We start from the raw sequence: 20,521 nt of genomic DNA on the forward strand, positions 1-20,521 counted from the left end.
AGGAAGTGAAGATGGCGGCTCAGTCGTTCCTCTCCGAGTCTTTGCTCGGGTGGTCTATTTTCACCTTTATACTTTTGGTAAGCGCCTATAAAGTTGTCTAACCGCATCACCGAGTTGTGGGGCGTTAGGTAATCAGTTTGAGATGTTTTAACAGTCCAATATATCGATTGATTATTGTATTACTGGCCCGACATGGCCGCGGTGTCTTAACGTCAATACTGGCTTTGGATGGGTTTTAGCTAACGTTAGCCACGACACAGTTAGAGGTAGTTGTTTTATAGAAGCGTCCAGTGTTTATTTGATATACTTTTACGTTTCATACGATTAAAAATAGTTACAGTGTAAAACAGTAGCACGTCGAGAGCGCAGTGGCGTGTATTCTTGCTTTATTATACAGAAAATTCATATCTCTGGTTAGATTTTTCTTGGTTACAATATATGCCTTAAATTGGATGCCAGCTTTCCACAAGGGTTTAAAGGGCGAAAATGACAGTCTTCTGAATAAATATATGCTACGTCAGGGCTTGATAATATGCAAAGGCTGCTTTTCGCCACATGTAACGCTACACATATAAGCTTTCATTTCCTGTTAGTCATAGTTTGGCCCCATTTAGAGACCTAAGCGGTGCAGAGAAACATGCCTTGAAGTTGGTCAGCAAAGGTAATCTGCTGCCGAGTTTAGCACTCATTATCTCAGCTGTCATTCAGAGTCACATGGCTGAATTAGGAGCCGTCCAGAAGAATGCCTGGATGCCAATAAATTGCTCTGCCTCCCTATCCTCCACTAGCAGCCCTTTATATTTGATCAACCCCTTCAATGGATCTTATTTGAATTCAAAGCCAGCTACATTACCTGGCAAAACAAGCAGCCAGAGGCTTAAGGCTGCGGGCCTCTAATTGATCCTGTCTGTGAATGGCAGCCCTTGATCTGAAGGGACTAGTTTTAGCAGTGTCCTCACTTCCTGCAGCTTGTGTGCCTGGAATATGACCTTGTCATTTTGGATCCTCTCTTCTTTTTGCATCTCTGTCTAATGGCTCTCCTGCCTTTTACTGACAATCACTCTGTTTTTGTCTTTTTGATGTTAAAAAGAAACAGAATTCACAATAATTGATTACATGAAATATATACATGTTTTGTTAAAATCATTTTCAAATTGTTGTTATTATTTTGTCATAATGTCTAATCAGTTCCTAACAATGTCAGTAAGCGTGTTTCCTCTCACATGCTGAAAGAGGATAAGGTGACAGAGAATTATATAATCAGATCAGTTGTTCCATAGCACCTGCAGCCAGGCTATTCTCAGTGTGTGTGTAATTATCTACTTGTTGTGTTAACACTTGGTTTGAGTATTCGTTTTCTGGCAACTGGAGACACACACTGAAGCTAGAGTTTCTAAGCAATGTAGATCATGCATAGGAGGACACAATATCAGGAACACCGTATCATGCAGCTCAATAAAATATACCCCTTCGATACTGAACATTGTAAGATGCTCAACAATAGTAATTAACACAACTTGCTTTATATTTTACAGATGTGTCAAGCCCTGTGGATGTTCATTCATAATGTTTTTCATTTGTATTTTGATGTAAAGTAAATAAGTGATCCATTGTACTATACATAGTCTCTCAGATTTAATGCTGATGCTTTTGCCATACATTCAGTATATCTCTCCAGGCTAAATGCTGTTTTCTTAAGTCATTCCTTGTTCTTAATATTCCTCATAATGGTGTTATCCTACATTTGTTTTAATTAGATTATTATTGTTTTTTTCCTGTTAAGGTAATCCTCGCTTTCTGTTGGGTCTACATTCGTAAATTTCAAAGTCGTCAGGAGAGTGAAGTCGTTTCAACCATCACAGCAATATGTGCACTGGCCATTGCTTTGATAACATCAGCACTTCTACCAGTGGATATATTCCTTGTTTCGTTCATGAAGTATCCAAATGGTACCTACAAGGTTAGTATCCATTCCGCTAACAGCCCCAGTAAAATCAATTTAAGAAATGCTAATGAGTTTTCCTGAGGCAGCTATTAACTTGTTTGCTTTTTAATTTTCTAAGAATTAGGCAATGTAGACATTGATTTTGTCCAGTCTAAAAGCTCATAAATTTTTTTGCCAGTTTATTGCATTTTTTGTTTTTGAAGATTTAGCAAAGTGTGTAATGGTATCTTTATTTGAACAGCAGGAAATTTGTTGCTTCATGTGGGTTGTGAGCAGCTTTGATTGCTAAAGGGTAACTCTTTTTTTATACCATTTAGTCATGGCTACCTAACATAGGCTGCACACATTAACTCATCAGAAACATAATCCCTCACTTACTTAATCAAACATGATTTCTTGGTAATCTCTTTGTGATTATGTTTTAGAATAAAAAGTGTAATAATCAGCAAAGAGGCATGAAAGCAAGAGGAGGCTTTTATGCTAAAATATGTTAACAAAAAAAAAAGTATCACGAAACAACATTTCCAGGAGCCTCTGATGGGAACAGATCATTTGAGCTTATCTCATAGGAGTGAGAAGCATGACACTGCAGAAACTGACAGGAATGACACAAGCATTTTCCTTTAGGTTGCTACTCTTCAAAAACAATACCTGGTTTTTAATCTTTTTGCAGCTTTCACAGTTTTTCTTCTCAATTGGAGAATTCATTTTTAAAGTAATGCAGGGAATGAAAGCTTATGATAGACAATTTCCCACACCTGTGCTACACATGAATAAAAATAGACTTAGACAAAGGTCTGTCAGTTTTGAGTTATTCCCCCTGTGCCTGTCTGAATGAAGTTTGTGAATCTAGGTAAACAAAGCTGCCAGAGCACTGCTATGTTGGCATGACCTACCTCTATCCAGGGTCCTGGATTAATTAATTAATCTGTGTATTCCCTTTCTTTTTTAAATTTAATGCCTCTGTCTTGAATGCTTAATGAGTATGGTAAACAATTAATTGACAGAATGAATACAATATCCAGGAAACACTTGATGCCCATACCGTGTTGTTTTTTATTATACTATATTTCATACTGATTGTTTTTTTTCATGAATTTTGATCTAATCGGTGCCTTTCATTGATAATTGTACTTGTGCTATTCTCTTTATTGTCAAGCTTTAATTGTAATTTTCACCATGGACTTTTTCTTTGTTAACATCCAGGAATGGGCAGCAAACAATGAGACGAGAGCACAAATTGAAGACACAGTGTTATATGGATATTACAGTAAGTGTACTTTCTTAATACTTGTCTACCTGGGTAAACATAACAAACAAAATGTGCATGTGTTGACAAAACACTTTACATATGCTCTTGGGCTTTAATATTTTTTTTACAGAGTTTAGTTTTGTCATCACTGGCTGTACTGTAAGTGTGCTACGTCATTCTCCTATTATATCAACTTTATCTCCTCTCTCAGTTGAAGCCAGTTCAATTTTAATAACACCTGGGGCCTGACTCACTCACAAAGTAATCTTAGCGGGTTAGCGGGCAGACTTTGGGATTCACAGTGGCTTTTTGTTCTCACAGTGGTGACTTATTTCTGTGTATCTCTATGGTAACGTAGGCTGCATGTCTTACCTGATGAGCAGTTTTCATTAAGGTTATCACATTCAAATATTCAAAAAGCTATGCAATAATCCACTGATTCCAGAGAGCCTTGTGTCCTTCTAAAAATATTGTCATACAATACAATTCACTAAACCTAATACAAACATAAGCATGAAATTCAACAGACTGGGACCATGAATGGGCAGACTATTACACTATTGAAATAATAGATAGTGAAAAGCCATTTTCACAGGTTAATGTTAATAGATAGAGAGAAGTGGTTTGATTTCCATGATGATTTAATACTGTATTTCAGAGATATTAAACATTTACAGTGTTTCCCAGCCAAATGCCCACTTTGGCCATAAAATGAATGGAATCTGTCAAATCGCAGGCAGCTTAAATTAGTCAAATATAGCTGTCAATAATTAATTACATTTACTGTTGCATATTAAGTAAGCTGAAATGTTTTTTCGTTGGATTTGTGGCTTGTGCCTTAGATGCAGAACAAGCAGTATTCCCATCACCATATTACTGGTGAACACAAGGTGAATTGTTATAACCTTTACATGACACATCTGGGTATCATTGATACTTTTAGGCCCACTGTGTCTTAATGATAAACAGTGATGATCATATTGTCTCATGCTTTGATTCTTTATTGTTCACCTTATACATTCCTCGTGGACTCTGCAGTGTTAACATTTTGCTGTTTGTCTTTTTTTTGTTGGTCATGTATTTGAATAATTAATATTTTTAGAATTTCTTTCTTAGTTATTAGTTCTTATGTTTACATGATTCTGCGATTTTAGGGTTGTTTATGTTTTATAAATGTATAATTTTGTAGTGTCTGTGTGTGTTTACACTCATGATATATTTTCTTTGCTGTACTTCATTATCTGTGTTGCTGCAATAGCTTCCCCATTGGCCCCAGTGGTTTCAGCATATAAATATGCCGCTTTGTATCTATTGATGTTTTATGTGAGCAACTATTTGATACAAACTCCCCCCTCCTTCATGTGTACACGGTCTGGAGAGTTTATGAAAATCATGTGCTTACAGAGGAAGTTGATGGCCTTGTCGATAAGGCCGGTTTGTCAGGGTTACTATAAGGAGAAGTGAAAAAGAGTATGGCAGAAATACCATGACTAATTATGAGTCCAATTTAGAAGATTGTAGCATTTCGGTGAGGTCAGTGTTGAGAAGGAAATGTCAGAAGTGATTGCAGGAGTACAATTTAGGGAACAGTGTGTAATTACTGATGAGTATAAGAGGTGGTAAAAGCCTCCCTGAAGATGTTGCAGACTCATTAATAGAGTACAGTAACAAATGTCAAGCATTTGTATAGAGTCCTAACTGTCATTGTTGATACACTATGATTGGCAGTAGTTGTGAGTCATGCTATGTATTTTCTTATAACATGCAGCAAAGGCCCGTAGAATCAGCAGGAAAGGTTTCCAATATGGTGTTTGATGTAATGGTAAAGATGATTAGCTTCAAGAATGGAAACATATTTGTTCCCAATGAAAAAAATGACAACATTATTGTTTGGATTGAATATTTCACACTAAAATGCAATTTGGATCTTTAAGGCTTGACAAACATGTTGAATACATGTAGCTAACAGATCCTCCTTACTTTGTTGGACTCAGATCTACTTGTGTCATGGAAAAACAGAAATCCAATGCTTATAGTCATTTGTTTCCCTTTTCCACTCATTACAACTGTCACATGAATTAAATTATAACATTTTACCTGAGCATTGTCAAATTCAATCAGTTATCATGGACTCATCCTGCCTAACTCTCTTGCTGTAAGACGGGGGGAAAGCCTAGTCCCCATAGATCACTCATAATGGTAGTATTTGTGCATAGTTACAATTCATGGGAGCAGTATCCAGGCTGTTTGGTTGATAAATTCCTAACTTAAAGCTGAAGTGGCACTGAAATTTCTCCATGATCGTCATATTAAGGATGACATGAGTTTGTTGTCTTTGACGATCGCAAATTTAGTCATGCCAGAGACACTAGATCACACATTTTCCGCCAGATGCTGGCTTAAAGTGCCTGTCAGCAACACTGTTATGTACCGTCTGTTCAGAAATGCCAAATGCAAGGAAGACAAGCTGTCTCCTTGCCCAGACAGCCCAATCAAAGAAACCACTTCCACTCGTATAATGACATCAGAAAATTGGCTTTCACAGACCATGAACACTGCACTTGAATCCAGCATTCAAGGAGCCACAGTATATTGTCTTCTGGACACACAAATAAGATTTCATACACAAGATTGATTTTCTCTGTTACTATGTACAGTTTGGATTAGACATCTCCTTAAATGGAAATTTTGCTTCTTAGATACTTTAAAAAAAATGAATAATTCAGTAGGCTTAGTCTTAAATGCAGGGCTGTGTCCCATCAGTAATTTAATTCATTTAATGGCCAAACTGCCTGGAAATCGCATTCATGGTGCAACAGTTACACTCAACAAATATGTCACACATCAAAGGAAAAGCTTATGTAGTTGTTTTCGTAATTTGGAGTCCTTTAGTTTTGTATATCTGTCAGCTGAGAAGGTTTGAGAGAATCAATCTCACAATCTCTGACTGATTTGAGTGGTTGCTAAATTTTCTGTGCGTCATGCAGCATTTCATATCGTAGTAACTGTTCCATGCCCTTTTATGGTCTTATCCACATAAATGCTTTGGTTTTATATTGCGTGTATTAGGCATTATGAATTGAAGAAGGTTCGTAATATTTTGTCTAGCCCATTAACATATAAGAGGGGCAAAATATTAGGAACACTTTTCAATATAATGCAGTCCAGTACCACTGCCACCCACTTTGACATCAGTAATTATCACTTTTTGAAAAGGAAAATGTATACACTTTGTAAAAGTAGAATTCATGGCAGAGCTGTTGTATTAGATTCTATAAGATTGCACAGCAGTTCCTAATAAAGTGCTTGGTGAGTGTAGTTTGTTCATGCCAGTCACAGAAAAAAAGAAATAGTATCTTTTCATATAAATGTTCCTATTTAGCTCCAAAAACGTAGACACACCAAGAGTGAACATTCTAGGAGTCGGGAAATGAGTAAGAGAGGCTTTTGAAAGAGTCTGCTACTCGCCTCGAGCTTGTTACATGTGATCATAGCTCTGGGAGTGTGGTGCAGAGTGATCTGCTTACAAATTTGTTGTGCTTGTAACTTTTTGGCTGTTGATAAGGTTGAGTGCTCCTAAAACTGCCTAATATCAGAGCCTTACAGTCTAGATTGATATTATGCTCAGTCTGTCAGAGCATATTTTTGGACTAAACCAACAGCACCTTTTAAATATTTCAGTTGCATTCCTAGCCTAGAGGTACTAAATATTGACCCATCATTTATCATGACATGTTCATTTGCCTTTCTGTGACGACACTAGAAGCTGTTTTCTGTGCTTTAGTCATATTTGTAAGGTTTTTACAGACTGAGTCCTGATGGCTTATTTGAATTCAAAATGCTTTATTGCAGTGATATTTTTGAGACAGTGCTCTACAATTGGTTTGATTGAAAGTCAGTTGGGATTTGTGATGCATCTCTGTGTGACTATCCATCTCTGCAGCGAGTATACATTTGTGAAGACGACAATATAAGAGGACTGTGTGTCGAGGCTGAGCAAAGTCATACTTTATTGATGGCTGCAGTATTAGGCTGGATATGAAAATATGATAAATCTAATATTGGCTGCATAGTCCATTTTACTCCAGAGTTACTGATAGAACCAGAAACTTATTTCTCTCTTTTTTTTTCCAGGGGCATCCCTTTTTTATTTGCCAGTAGGTGGAGACCAAGCTCCATGTGTGTAGTATTCACAGCTTCCTTACAAATCTAACCTTTAAAGTAGAATTTCCTTTAAGGCTGTATTTGACATCACTGTCCATCTGTCGCTTCACAAATGGAATAATTACAGGGTTCACATCAAGATTTCCTTTTTCCTCTACTGGAGCATATTTTCCTCCAAGGTAGATTGATTTGTATTCAGCGGCGATCACACTTAATAAGCATGTGTTTGTGCAGTGATTTTTAAGAACGCTCTATACACTATTTACTTGATACTTGAAATAATTTGATGGCCTTACACATCTGTCATTTGGTGCGGCCTCGTCAGTTTTTCTCAGTACACACATTTTAAATGAAGCCCATGGCTGACACTGTCAACAATTCGGCAGCTGTTGTGAATTCACTTTTCTGCCTTATAATTAGCCTGTGGAGTTTTACAATCACAGTGTCGTCATAGTGGGGGGAATTATAGCGGGGTAATTATAATATAGCACAATGCTATATTGTTATGTCAATGGATTTGTTCCGTTTTACACTGCTGTGCTGCGTTTTTCATTGTTTGAGTAATCCACACAATTATACTGAATCAGTGGGACTGCATAACATTCTGATATTTACTGGTTATTTTGTACCCTTTTTGTTCATTAAACTGCAAGTGTGTTTATGTTAAAGCAGCCCGTCAGTAGTGTGAAATCTCACTGTTGTTTCGACTTATTTTATCTAATGATGACTAAAATGCACATTAACTTCAACATCTTAACTAGGTCAAGTAAATGCATGTCAGTTATGTTACAGTTATGCATTTATGAATGCATGAGTTATGAGTTTTGCATGAGGAAACATTTTGAGTCGGAGCAACAACCTGAACACCAGTAATGAAGCGAGAAAAGCTGTTTCACAATGTGACCACGATGCCTTGAAAAAAAAAACCCAAAAAGGGAAAAATGTTCTGTCAAAGTGAAATGTTATGTATTGTCTTTAGAGAATATACCTTACAGTTTTTTCCACAAACTCTACAGAGTGTAGTGTTCAACTTCACAAAGGGGATGAATGTCTGTAACTGAAACACCCACATCCTTTAAGAGTCCAAATAGCTTTTTGTGATCTTTGATGAACCCTAAGTTTGAAAGCGTAGTCTTTCAATCTCCAGTTTTTGTCCATTTATGCATTTCCTTGGACTCCTCAGTACTTCAAAGCAGTGGTGCATAAGACCCTTAAGCAACAGGGGCGAAATACCCCTGGGCCCTTTAAATAAATCATTGGTTTTCTCTCTGCCTTTTTTTAATGCCATTTGTAGAAGAGAAGCCAGAGAGGATGCAATCCTCCTGTAAATACGCTATAAGTACTTTCTTTTTTGTCTGTGATTCTTGTCCACCTACATGTGCTGACTGAATTTTATTGGCGAGTGTTAGCCTATAGTGCTACTTTTAAAAGCATTGCTGAAAACCTTGACAAATTGCACTTTTATTTTTGAGGGCAGCTTTGTGTTATACAGCCCCTCAAATTTGAACATTTTCCAGCTTGTGTTAGAAACAAAACATACCTTTTTTCCCTTTGTGTGCAAAAAGCTCTGGTCTTATAGCTCTCTTTTTCTGCCTTTGTTTGGACAGAGAGAGATTTAAAATGTCTACCATAGGAACATTTTTAAGCCTGTTTTTACCTCTGAAGTATTCGTTATGATGATATACAGTAAAGCCAGACCATTTTTTGTGGTAGTTAACAATACTGATATTTGAAAGTTAAACAAAAGTGACAATATATCAGCTGGTATTTGTTTTTTTGTTTATTAGTTTTTACGTTTAAGAAGAAATAAAGAAGTAGAAGAAGAGATATTGGTTATTTCATAGCGGATAACACAGTGAATTTATTTTAAACAGTTTAACTTGTTTATTCTTTGATTTGAATGTTTGAAGTGGAATAAAAAAAGTCTATAAGAGCTTGATTTAATCAGAAATGTGTGCTGCCTGACTCATTGTTCTGATAAATTCAACTGTCAGCCTGACATTATATGTTGGAAATTCAAATAGGCTGCAATTAAAGTCTTGTATCATATGTAGCTGTCTTTTATTGATTTTTAAATGCTAAAACATATGTTCACTACTCTGTTGCATTTGACTATGTTGAGGTCCGTGTTGTTGTCAAAACTCATGCCAATAATTGACAGATAGTCTATATTAAATTAAAAATAGGAACCAATTGTAGAATCTCTGCATTGAACGGCCGAATCTGATCAACTGACAACATTCTGAGTCGGGTACGGCCTTAGAAATGTATGATTTTTACTTCTCTAAAGCAAGCAAAGTATAGTCAAAACCAAACACGGATTCACACAGTCTCCATGCTCATCAAATCACTGAGGTGTTAACATTTGTGTTACAATGCATGTTCTTGAACTCATGAGAAGCTGCCATTCAAATGTATCTTCATACTGTCAAATGGCTTGGTGCAGCATGTGAAACATAACACCTTCTAGGTAGCTTGGTGTGCTTCAAATGCTGCTGTAAAAGTTATTTTGTGTCTGGGTCAGGATTCATTTGACAATGTGTTACATAAAGATGTTGTTCAGTTCACTCTTCTTGTCCTACAAGGCTACTCCTAGAAATTGATGTTTCTTACTTCCTGCAACGATGGACAAGGAGCCCTGTGGAGTCCATTTATCCCACTGGGGATATGGTGCCTTCTTTCCAACTAGAATATGCCACTGAGCTATGAAGTGAAACAAAATGGTAAAATATGAGAACAGACTGATTTGACTTTCTAAGAAGATGGTAACAGACTAAAAAGAATGTGGCAAGAAGCTAGAGATTCTACCTGCACGTTTAGCATGTGGAACATAACCTGTAAATTTCCAGAGAGTCTGTTTGTGGTCTGTAGTTGGGTTTACTGTTAGCTGCCATCTTGTCAGTTTGGGTGACAGGGTGAAATGTGGGCAGGGAAGAGGTGAGCCAAGCAAGTGGCAGTCAAAACAGATGAGTATAATAGTGTGAGAGACCTGTCAGTCAATGTAAACATGGATTTAATATACTGTACAATATGAGAGTTGGCACAGACCTTCTCATATGATGTAGTATTAATCCTTATGCACTTTAAGGATATTGAGATTCTGTGATATACAGTAAGTTAATAAATAAGAAAGGTTGTGTGTAATTAACTAGTTAAGCTATTCAATTTCATAGCTTTAAGCTCCTCGTCTTTTAAATAGTAGAGAAGTAGTGCTGGACCTTTGCGTGACAATGTTTGTTTTTTTGCCTTCAGTCAAATAATCTAATTAATTTGATATTAAACCAATCATACTTCAACTGTCATATGCATACTCATAAGAAAAAGGGAAGTGGATGTGTGAAAATATTGTTTCATCTCTGCACTTTCCTGGTTGTGCACCCACTGTAACTATAGTTCAAAATAACAATTGCTTATCATTAATATGCAATATAATATTGATTCTGGAGTCATTCAAAGTTTAAAAATGAATCTATTATGATCTGAAGCTCAATAGAATGTATTCTTTCACCCAGTCATATCTCTCTTGTCACTCCAAAGCAAAGTCACAGCAGTTAGCCTTGATACAAGAGTCCATAATGTGGCCTGTGAAATTTAAGTGCATTTCTGATATCAGTTGTTTTGCTCAGTTCAGTTTCACAATTCGTAATCAGTGACTATGCAGTTCATTCAACGTTTTTCTTTTCTTTTTTCAAAACTCTGCTTTTAATATTTTCATGTAAACGAGAAGACAAGAGATGACAATAGTTAACAAAGATTTCACATAACAGTCCCCTCCCCCCTCCCACTACCCTGATAGCAACATGTAAAGTAAAGGATCACGACAGACACAATAATAAATACACACACCTAAAGCCAAACAACACACACGATAGAAAAAAAAATGGTAAGGAAAGGTGAAAAGTTTATATCCCTGGATGATGGTATGAGGTTGGTTTAGGTTCATGGGGATATTTTAAGAGTGAAAGTTAGTTCAACGTTTTTCTAAGTGATTACCTCTCAGTGCTTATCCTGTTTGGGACTTTTTTATATCCGACATTTTAGATATCCCAGTTATGTAGCTATTATTATTTAATGTGAACCACAGTGAATTGGCCTCATTTTTCTAAATACTGATGAACTTTGAAGTTGACTTTAAGTAAAATACTGATAAAATATTTGTCAGTGTTGCAGTTTAGGTTTTTCATCCTCATCATTTTATAATGTCCTAAAAATTCATATTTATTCAGTGAAATCAAAAACATGTTGTATTTAAAATAACATTTCTTATATCAATTCACCAGATGTACTTGTGACTATATTCTTAATTTGTCTGCTTTGCATGGAGCACTGACCTCTTAGAAAAGACCCCTTTGCAGACAACTTGTCCTCGAACAACTGTGTTTTATCCCCGGTTTTCACCCCCCAAAATTGGTACCTCCCTTGATGATTACAGGAAATGAGAGTTCAAGCTCATAGTGCCATAACTTTCAGAGTCTTTTGTCAGAGACAGTGTTTTTGTGAGAATTCTCCCCTGGCATTTAATCTCACATAAAATGTAATACATTTTACCTGTCTGCAAGGGACAAGAGTCCAGGTGCTAATACCCTTGGGGAGGGCCACAGTGAGGTGTTGACAAGTGTCTAATGTTTCTCATTAAGCCTTTCCGTGGTGCTTGGAGGGACCCTGCTACTCTGAATGATAGTTGATAATGACATTTCTGCAAATTATACTTATTATTTACTTTCTGAGTATTGCAAAAATGTTTTTTCTCTGTTTTTTCTATGCTTGTGTCAGTGTGTTCAGATGTGTTTCTCTGACTCCATCTGTAGACTGTGGGCTTTTATAGCCTCTTCAGTTCCCAAAATATGTTTCTTTAGTTTTTCTTCCCCCATGAGTAAATTGGAGTATACACTATATATAAATACAGGAACTATGTGTAAAGGGTCAAGGTAGTACATTTAATTATTTAGTCCTCCACTCTGTCAGGGGGATAAATGCGCTACTAACTTTTATCCCTGGTCAGGTGTTCTTCCTAGTTGCAGATCTGCTTAGAGAGTAATGGATGATACATGGTAATGCAGTATGACCTATTCTCTCAGTATGTTAATATTCATGGTGTTATGATTAATTTTACCCATTGCTTTGACCCAAGCATATGCCAGTGGCTGCATACTGTGCATGGCTTGCATTTATTGGCTCCTGGCATCATCCTAAACTCAGTTTGTCTGGCTGCAAATGAGTGTAAATGGATAACTTAGTGGAGCAATGAGCATGTGTTTATTGGAAGTAATGCCCTGTCACAATCACAGCTGGCAAAAAGCAAGCCTCCATAACAGTGACATTCATTTGTCTGCAGCACAGAGCGCCTTTTGTGAAATATAGTTATTTCACAAGGGGGCATGTCTGTACTTGCTTGAGGCCATACATTCTTGACTGATATGGACCACTTGTTTTCCACATGTAAGTTGATCTGAAAGTGTATTACTGATGGTGTGGATAAAATGATTAGAGCAAATTTGCAATTTTAAAATATGATGTTGTCTAATTTTGTTTCTCTATAAGTTGAAGAAATAACTGACTGCATTGTTGTTTGCCATTTAACAGACACAGCTGCAGTAGTGAAGTTTATTATAGAATTCATTTCTGAATGATCTAAGCTCATATCTTTTATCCATTCATAATTTATACTCTTATGTTTTCATTTTTTTTTATTCGTGACATTTTAAATTGATCATTACATTTGATCAATTAAAAACCACGACCATCATATCAACACCTTTGGAGAAGGGAGAACAGGGAGAAAAGTGAAATTCATGTGTAAGCTGTTTATGTGACTGCACATTTTCTTTTAGCTGGCATCACAATGTGACTTGTGCTTATGATTCACATCATCACCTGAAGGAAATATTGAGCCATGGCAGCCATGTTTCTGAGCACATCGTTGTGACATGTTTGTCTTTGAGTTATTTTGGGGTTTTCTGTGCTGTCTTCACCAACATCCATTTACTCCAGAAAGAAAAGCCCCCCCCAGCCTGAAATAGCATCTTTCTATTTAAGTGTTTTTGCCTCACCTCCACTCTGTGAATACCTAATGCTTTTGAGTGTTTGGTCTTTTCTCTAAAAAAGCTGCTTGGACAGAAATAACCAAGCAAACAAACAAACAAAAAAAAGGCTTAAATCAGAGAATAGCGAGTTCTTTCACGAAAGACTTAAGTATCACAGCCACTTCACACACAGGGTCACCAGCTTTAGTGAATGAAATGTATTCCTGATGCAGATGAGGTCAACATTTAAAACAGACTGATGATTACTTGCTTTGTGAGAGTTGCCCTAAGCAATGTTAAATACACCACCAGCAGAGGGACAATGTTTCTTATTGAATCAATTATTGAGTGCTCTGGATCTCAAACATCACCATTCTCACATGAATGCTCACAACACATCCAGTTTTGTATTAACTCGTCTTTTTAAGTGGCACTTATAATAAGAAAGCACCAGCAAAGACTGCCAGTAATGTCACAACTTTAAATTGCTAATAGTTTTTTATAGTGTGGTGGTAGCATGAAAACCTGCTAAACATACAGTAACAATCCCCATCATACTGCAAGAACCGTACTGTTTGAGGATTCTAAAAAGGCAATTATAAATGTTTCTTTATTTAAGAAAACATGTATATAAAACCAATTCATCAAATAACTCAACTCAAGTAGGGCTGAAGCTAATTATTATTTTCATTATTGAGTAATCAGTCAATTATCTTCTCCATTAAATGAATAATTGGTTAGTCTATGACAGCGATCAGCAATTAGGTCTAACCATGAACCAGCTTCTTTCAGCACTGCTTTTTGGGGGGACAACATAAAGGCACTGTGAAAACAAGGCATAATATGTTTATTTCTTGTCTTTCATTCACAATAAAATGTATTTATATAATAGTTTTAAGGTTTTATCTGTGGGCAGATTTCATAATTTCATTAATTAGCGAGTGCCTCACAGAGTGACAGCAGCTTATGAATAAACTACAAAATAAATCAAAACAAAACAAACCTCAAACATGAACATATCTTCTGTGTTATACTACAAGATCAAAATCTAATTGATAACTTATCAACACACAGTTAACATCGGCTTGCTTCATTTATGGTGGAAGTAAAGGGTTGTTATTGATGCAAATCTGTTTTGGACAGATAGGCCACATTACGTTGTAGTCCTTTGTTCTGCATTTTGTTAGATTATAAGATGTTACGAGGTTAAGTGTATTGGTATTTACATGAGTATTGTGTTAACCCCATTATCTACTGTAGATTTATGAAGAGTCATATAAAAGATATTATGCAATCTATATAAAGAGAAAGAAATGTGTTAGAGCGCTGGAGATTTGGCCCACGGGCCACTATTTGCCTACTGCTGCTCTATGAATTGTTAAAAAATTGTTACAACATGAAAATTGCTAAGAACCAACAGTGATGCCTTGTATTGTGCACCCGAAAGCCCAAAACATAGAAATGTACTGTCCTGCTTAAAATAAGAGAAAGAGAAAATCCTATTTGAAACGGAACCAGAGAAGTTTTAACCCAAAAGTAATCCAACTAATCCATCAAGGCAGACAAAACATTTGAGGTTAAAAAATAATACATATAGATATCACACTGCTACTGTGCTGTATACGCAAAAACAAACAAACAAAACAAAACAAACAAACAAAAAACAGCAGTTCAAGTATGCACATATGATTGTGTGTGAATGGTGTGTGAATGACCAGCAGTAGACAGTACCATATAAGGGACGTAAAGAACTTTAACGGTACACAAATACATTGAATGGCTGTTGAAAGTTGAAAGTCTTTTAGAGGAGTACAGTACCAATTCAAGTATCTTTTAAAGGCATACATATACAATTCTGCAAAGTGATCCTTTGTTGCTTAATGGACGTCTGAAGAAATGACCAACATTGTTCATAACATGTCACTTATAACTGCATGCTGGGCTCAAGGCAGTTGCCTACATTTGCCTCATGGTTAAAATGCCTCTGATGGAAGCTTCCCCTAAGCTTTTCTAGTAATTGTTTCTTTCAAACATGTTCTAAAATGTCTAAAACTCTGTCACACACACAAGTGAGCTTTTAATAAGAATCATTGGTTTAAAATAATTAGAAATTCTGTGCTCCTGTGACTCATAAGCCCATGGATATGTCACTGTCGTAAAGGATGAATTCTCCAGATCACTGCACTCAGATTACAGATGAGGAATTTGAGCAGGGAAGTGAGCACAGATCTCAGAGCACAAAAATTATAGAAAGCACTTTTTGATAGGCCTTGATGGCAGCTTTAACATCTGCTGAAATTCTGCCATGTCATGGGACCTCCCGCTGTATATGCTCTGCAGTTGTTTGTTGTTTATATATATGTGTGTGTGTGTGTGTGTGTGTGTGTGTGTGTGTGTGTGTGTTTTGATAATGCTGTTTTTGTTTTAACCACTATGGGTCTGCTTCCTCTTTTTGTTGCTAATGGAAATTGCAGTATATCTTCAGTTGCATGTTAATGTAATACAACAGGTTGCAGGCTATGACCATTTATTTATAGCTGACCGAATATGAACTATTTAATGTTTCTCTGTGCTTTTAGTGTTTGTTTTTTAAATTAAATTAATAAATGTTCCATGTCCTAGATTAGTCGTGTTAATTTTTCAGAAACTGTTATCTGCTATTGCTGAATGAATGATAAATGAGGCTACATAAAAAAATGTTCTTGACATGGCATGCAAAAAGTCAACAGCTCACTGGCAAATTGAACTCTTCACAACTCTGTTTGTCGCTCATAAAATAGTGATATGAGTGAGAGGGAGAATTATATTAGTGTATAACTGGGGTATATCCACATATGGAGAATTAAAACATATTAATTTCTGAAACCACCTTTTCCTATCGGTTCAACTTGAGAACAGTTTTTTGTACATGCTGTACTAAAGCAGACAACAAAAACTGAGCTATTAGTCGAGAATGGACAGACAGGCTACTTCCCACTGGCAGTTCAAAACCACAGTGACTCATAATAGCACAAATCTTTTGAGTAAATATAAGCACTCAAATAATCCAAACTGAAGCTACAGAAAAAAATGATCTGAGAGCCCAACATGATCGATCCACTTTATTTTAGGATTTTTACAAAATCTCTCTGTTGTGTATCTTGTTTTTTAATGCAGACCTCATTATACTATACAATGAGAAGAGATAATCTATTCACTACGAAAGTACTTAACATCTGTGTATAACTGAATGTTAGTTTATTTCATGTGGTTGATGTAAATTGTCATTCACTTCACATCAACAGTATTATTATTTCTAGTATGCACTGAGGCAGCAATACCGAAGGTCAACAGTTGGATATCTTCTAAACAGTTTTGAATGGGCACTGCAGTAGTAACTTGCATTGCAAATTTGAATCCAAAACATTAGATTTGTATAAACTTTACTGTACTTGTCAGAAATGCTGTAATATTTTAACATTTTAACTGTTTGATATTAGCCCTGGTTATACTGTAGATGTTCAGCATTGGAAATATTTGGTACGAAAAGATGAAGATGAAGTATTTTGTGACTAATTATTTGATTTTTCTTTTTTCTCTCCATATAGCACTTTACTCCATCATACTGTTCTGTGTCTTCCTATGGATCCCCTTTGTTTATTTCTACTATGAAGAAAGGGATGATGACAATGGGAACAAATGCTCGGTAAAAATCCATCTACTTTCACATGTAATGTTGCAGCCTGCTTAGATGCATGTCTGAGGAATTCAAATTTCAGCTGTCCGTTTTGGCAGTCTGATAAAGTCATTTAACATGAACTTCACAGTCATTATAAGGCAACATTAAACAAATGTTTGTATAAACTGAGGAATTTAACGTTTTATGACAACAGTGATAACAAATGGCCTTCCATCTTTATGTATCTGAATCTCCTAATCTCCTTAAAACCCATGACTCAACAAAGGACACTCATATTCACCATGAGCACAGAGGTGACATGCACAATTTTGCTCACTGCAGTGTGCAATAATGCATGCCGACAGTTAGTGGGGATAATGTACCGTAGAAGACCAGAAGAACATTGCTGTGAAAAAAAAAGTATATTTTAAAACATAAAAAACTTGGCAGATGTTTTGGTAGAAAACACAGTCATCATGTTTTTAAGGCTTGAAGATTTTGGTTGATACCTTCAATGTAATGTGATACACCACATTGGTAACAGGTTAGCCTCACAAGCTTAAAGATGAGGTTCACAATTGATCAAGTCTGTCTTAAAACAATAGTCACATACCCATATGAAGATTGAAATAATAAATAAATTTTGCTTGCTATAATAATTTCTCCTTTTCATGCTGATCCCATGAACTTTCAATGTGAATGACTGGGGACAAAATCCTTGTTCTGTGAAAGAATGTATTCAAAAGTTTATCTGAAACTAATATGAAACTTCAGCTGGACAAATTAGTCAAATCGAGTGGATGTCTTCCAAAGTTAAAATCTTTTTAGCACAGAACTCTGTTTCCCTGCTGATCGGACATCTGTACGAAAAAGGCTCAGATTCAGCTTCACATTAGAGCTGAAACGATTAGTCAATTCATTGATTAGTTGCCAACTATAACATTAACTGCCAAATTATGTTGATAATCAATTAATAGTTTTGAATATCTTTTTTTTAGAAAAAAAAGAGTCATCACAAGTCAAATTCTTTGATTCTAAGAATTGACTCTTCTCAAATGTGAATATGTTCTGGTTTCTTTAGTCTTTTCTGACAGTAAACTGAATATGTTTGGGTTGTGGACTGTTAAGTGGGGATATATAAATTTGAAGTAAATATATGACATTTGAAGTTGCCTCTTGGATTTTGTAAACAGTAATCAACATTTTTTTTTAACCACTTTCTTACATTTTATGGAGCCAACAACTAATCGATTAATCCTGAAAATAATTGACAGAGTAATCGATAATAAAAATAATCATTTCCCCATTACTTACATTGAAAGCACATTAAAAACAGATATTTCAATGGAGGAATGATTATATCAAGTAAAACCTTTACAATGCTCAAATGGGCATCTGATTATTTCTAATTGGGAACCTGTTCTTTAATAAATGTAATTTAAAAAAAAAGACTATTAAGGCTTAAAATATATATGCTGTGTCTGTAAAAATAGTCACATGTCCAAACCCTAAGCACAGCTGCAATCACTATAAATAAAAGGCCTTAGATTGTCAGCTGAAATTCGATGAAATTTTAAATCACTATCTTTAAAAGTCTTTTTAGTGAGTGATGTACCACACACCAACTATCACATAGTGCCTTTTCTCTTCTCCGTGTGTCAGTTTTGAGCTGACAGAGGCACTTTCTCTCACAGACAGGAAGGTCTTTTGTATTGTTACTTTAAAAGCACCTTGAATAGCACTGGGAGTGACATGTTATCTCTGCCAGGTCAAACTGCATCTACACCGACTCTATGTAGCTCTCAATCACTATAGTCCTTAACTAAATGGAGTATGACCCTCCTTCCTTCACTCACAATGAATATTAATATTTCACTTCATGGCCATGATTGACCAGTTTAATTTTTTTCCCCTTTATTACAGCAAGTGAAAAACGCTCTGAAGTACACAATTGGATTTGTCATTGTCTGCGTGGTGCTCCTTTTAATTGGGTAAGTTAGAGACAAGGATGGCTTCTTCTACTACACGGTAGGTGGAAGGGGATATAACATTGTGTTGAGTTAATGAGAGGTGGACCCCTTCAAACAGCTACAGTGCCATTTGTCTGGCTGTGATAAGCCATTCCAGGGAAAAAGTCATGTACCGCTGTCTAAATATAGGTGTTATTCTGATTCTAATATAGATTCCTTACGTTTTCTCTATGCAGCAGATGTGGGGGGATTATAAAGTCTTGTGATATTTTTCATTGTACCTACAAATCTATAGTCATTCTCAGCTACATCTCTGTTATTCGCAAGTTTTATTCTGGTTGTGAGTACCACCCACACAACATAATAGAATTCCTGTGCAGCCATGACAGCTACACGTCTGGAGCTCAGCCTATACAATTTAATGTGCTCTCTCAACCATTAAATGGTGCACTAGTGGAAGGCTTACCTGTTGGAGAAAATAAAGGACACATGACTATACTTTCTGCCAAGATTAAAGTTTGGATGTGGGGACTTTTTATGGACAGAAGTAATTTAGCCCCTCTTTTACCTCATGAACTAGAACTACTGCTGCTTTGTTCTGGGAATTGTTGTAGTGGTCCTTTGATTTTCAACAACATGATGGCTTTTATCCTGGACTGCTTTTCTAATACCTGGAGAGATAATGGCTTTGTTTGGTGACTGTTCACTCAGTAGGGTCTTGCTTGATGTTACACGGCTTTTGTTTGTTGTCTTTATACCTGGCAAGGTGTTAACCTGCTTCAGTGGCTCCTGACCTTTTTCTGCTACAGTTGTTCAGAAATGTTGTTCTAAGGTGACACTGCAAATAACTTGTCTTATGTTGAAAGTCATTTAGTCACATGTTCAACCTTTCATTCGATATTTGATCATTTTGTTAACATATAGGATACAGATAATGCAGCTTTAAATACATTAATTGTAGTTGTATGCTGTTGAACTTAGTTTCAACTGAGAATGAAAAGAGCAGATCATATTTGCTTTCTTGAAAGTCTGGTTCCATAATCTAGCTGCCTTCACATAGACTGCAATTTTTTTGAGACCATGCCAACACGAGTCAATCAGAGGACTAATCAGCTACTAAGTTAAATAAAATTGTTTACAACATGGTGGTAACGCATGCATTATTTTGAGGATGCCCCATAGAATTTCAAAATACTCTACTATATTTTTCATTGTTAGCTAGTAAGGGAAGCCATTATTGTGGTGCCGAGGTGCTGTGACTAAATGTGTTCAGGCCTGGATTCCAATCAAGCATGTGGAATTTGGGGCAGATTGGACAAAGTCCAGTGGATGAGGGATCTTCAGCTCGTTTTTGGAGCCATCCTGCTGTGACCTGCACCAACTGGAGCCAAGCCACTGAACATTTATTTAAGCAGTCAAGAGAGATGCAACACTGTTTGAGCTGTGAAGACATGTTTTGTATTCGAAGAAAGTACTTTTTGAATATGTTTTACTCTAAATGTATAGATC

The 20,521-nt window shown here is 36.2% G+C and overlaps 1 protein-coding gene across 2 annotated transcripts in view; it reads left to right on the forward strand.

Annotated features, from left to right (window-relative positions):
• Positions 1-20,521, forward strand: part of lmbrd1 (LMBR1 domain containing 1) — a 58,430-nt gene continuing 37,909 nt past the window's right edge. For both annotated transcript variants that reach the window (XR_009927031.1, XM_062430921.1), the window contains exons 1-5: positions 1-77; positions 1,784-1,960; positions 3,152-3,215; positions 16,972-17,069; positions 18,966-19,033. Coding sequence is in view for 1 of the 2 variants with exons in the window: in XM_062430921.1 (XP_062286905.1) it covers positions 12-77; positions 1,784-1,960; positions 3,152-3,215; positions 16,972-17,069; positions 18,966-19,033 (473 nt within the window). In the remaining variant the exon portion in view is untranslated. The remainder of the gene's footprint in view (positions 78-1,783; positions 1,961-3,151; positions 3,216-16,971; positions 17,070-18,965; positions 19,034-20,521) is intronic.

The sequence above is a fragment of the Scomber scombrus genome, chromosome 12 (genome assembly GCF_963691925.1).
Source record: "Scomber scombrus chromosome 12, fScoSco1.1, whole genome shotgun sequence".
Taxonomy (NCBI): domain Eukaryota; kingdom Metazoa; phylum Chordata; class Actinopteri; order Scombriformes; family Scombridae; genus Scomber; species Scomber scombrus.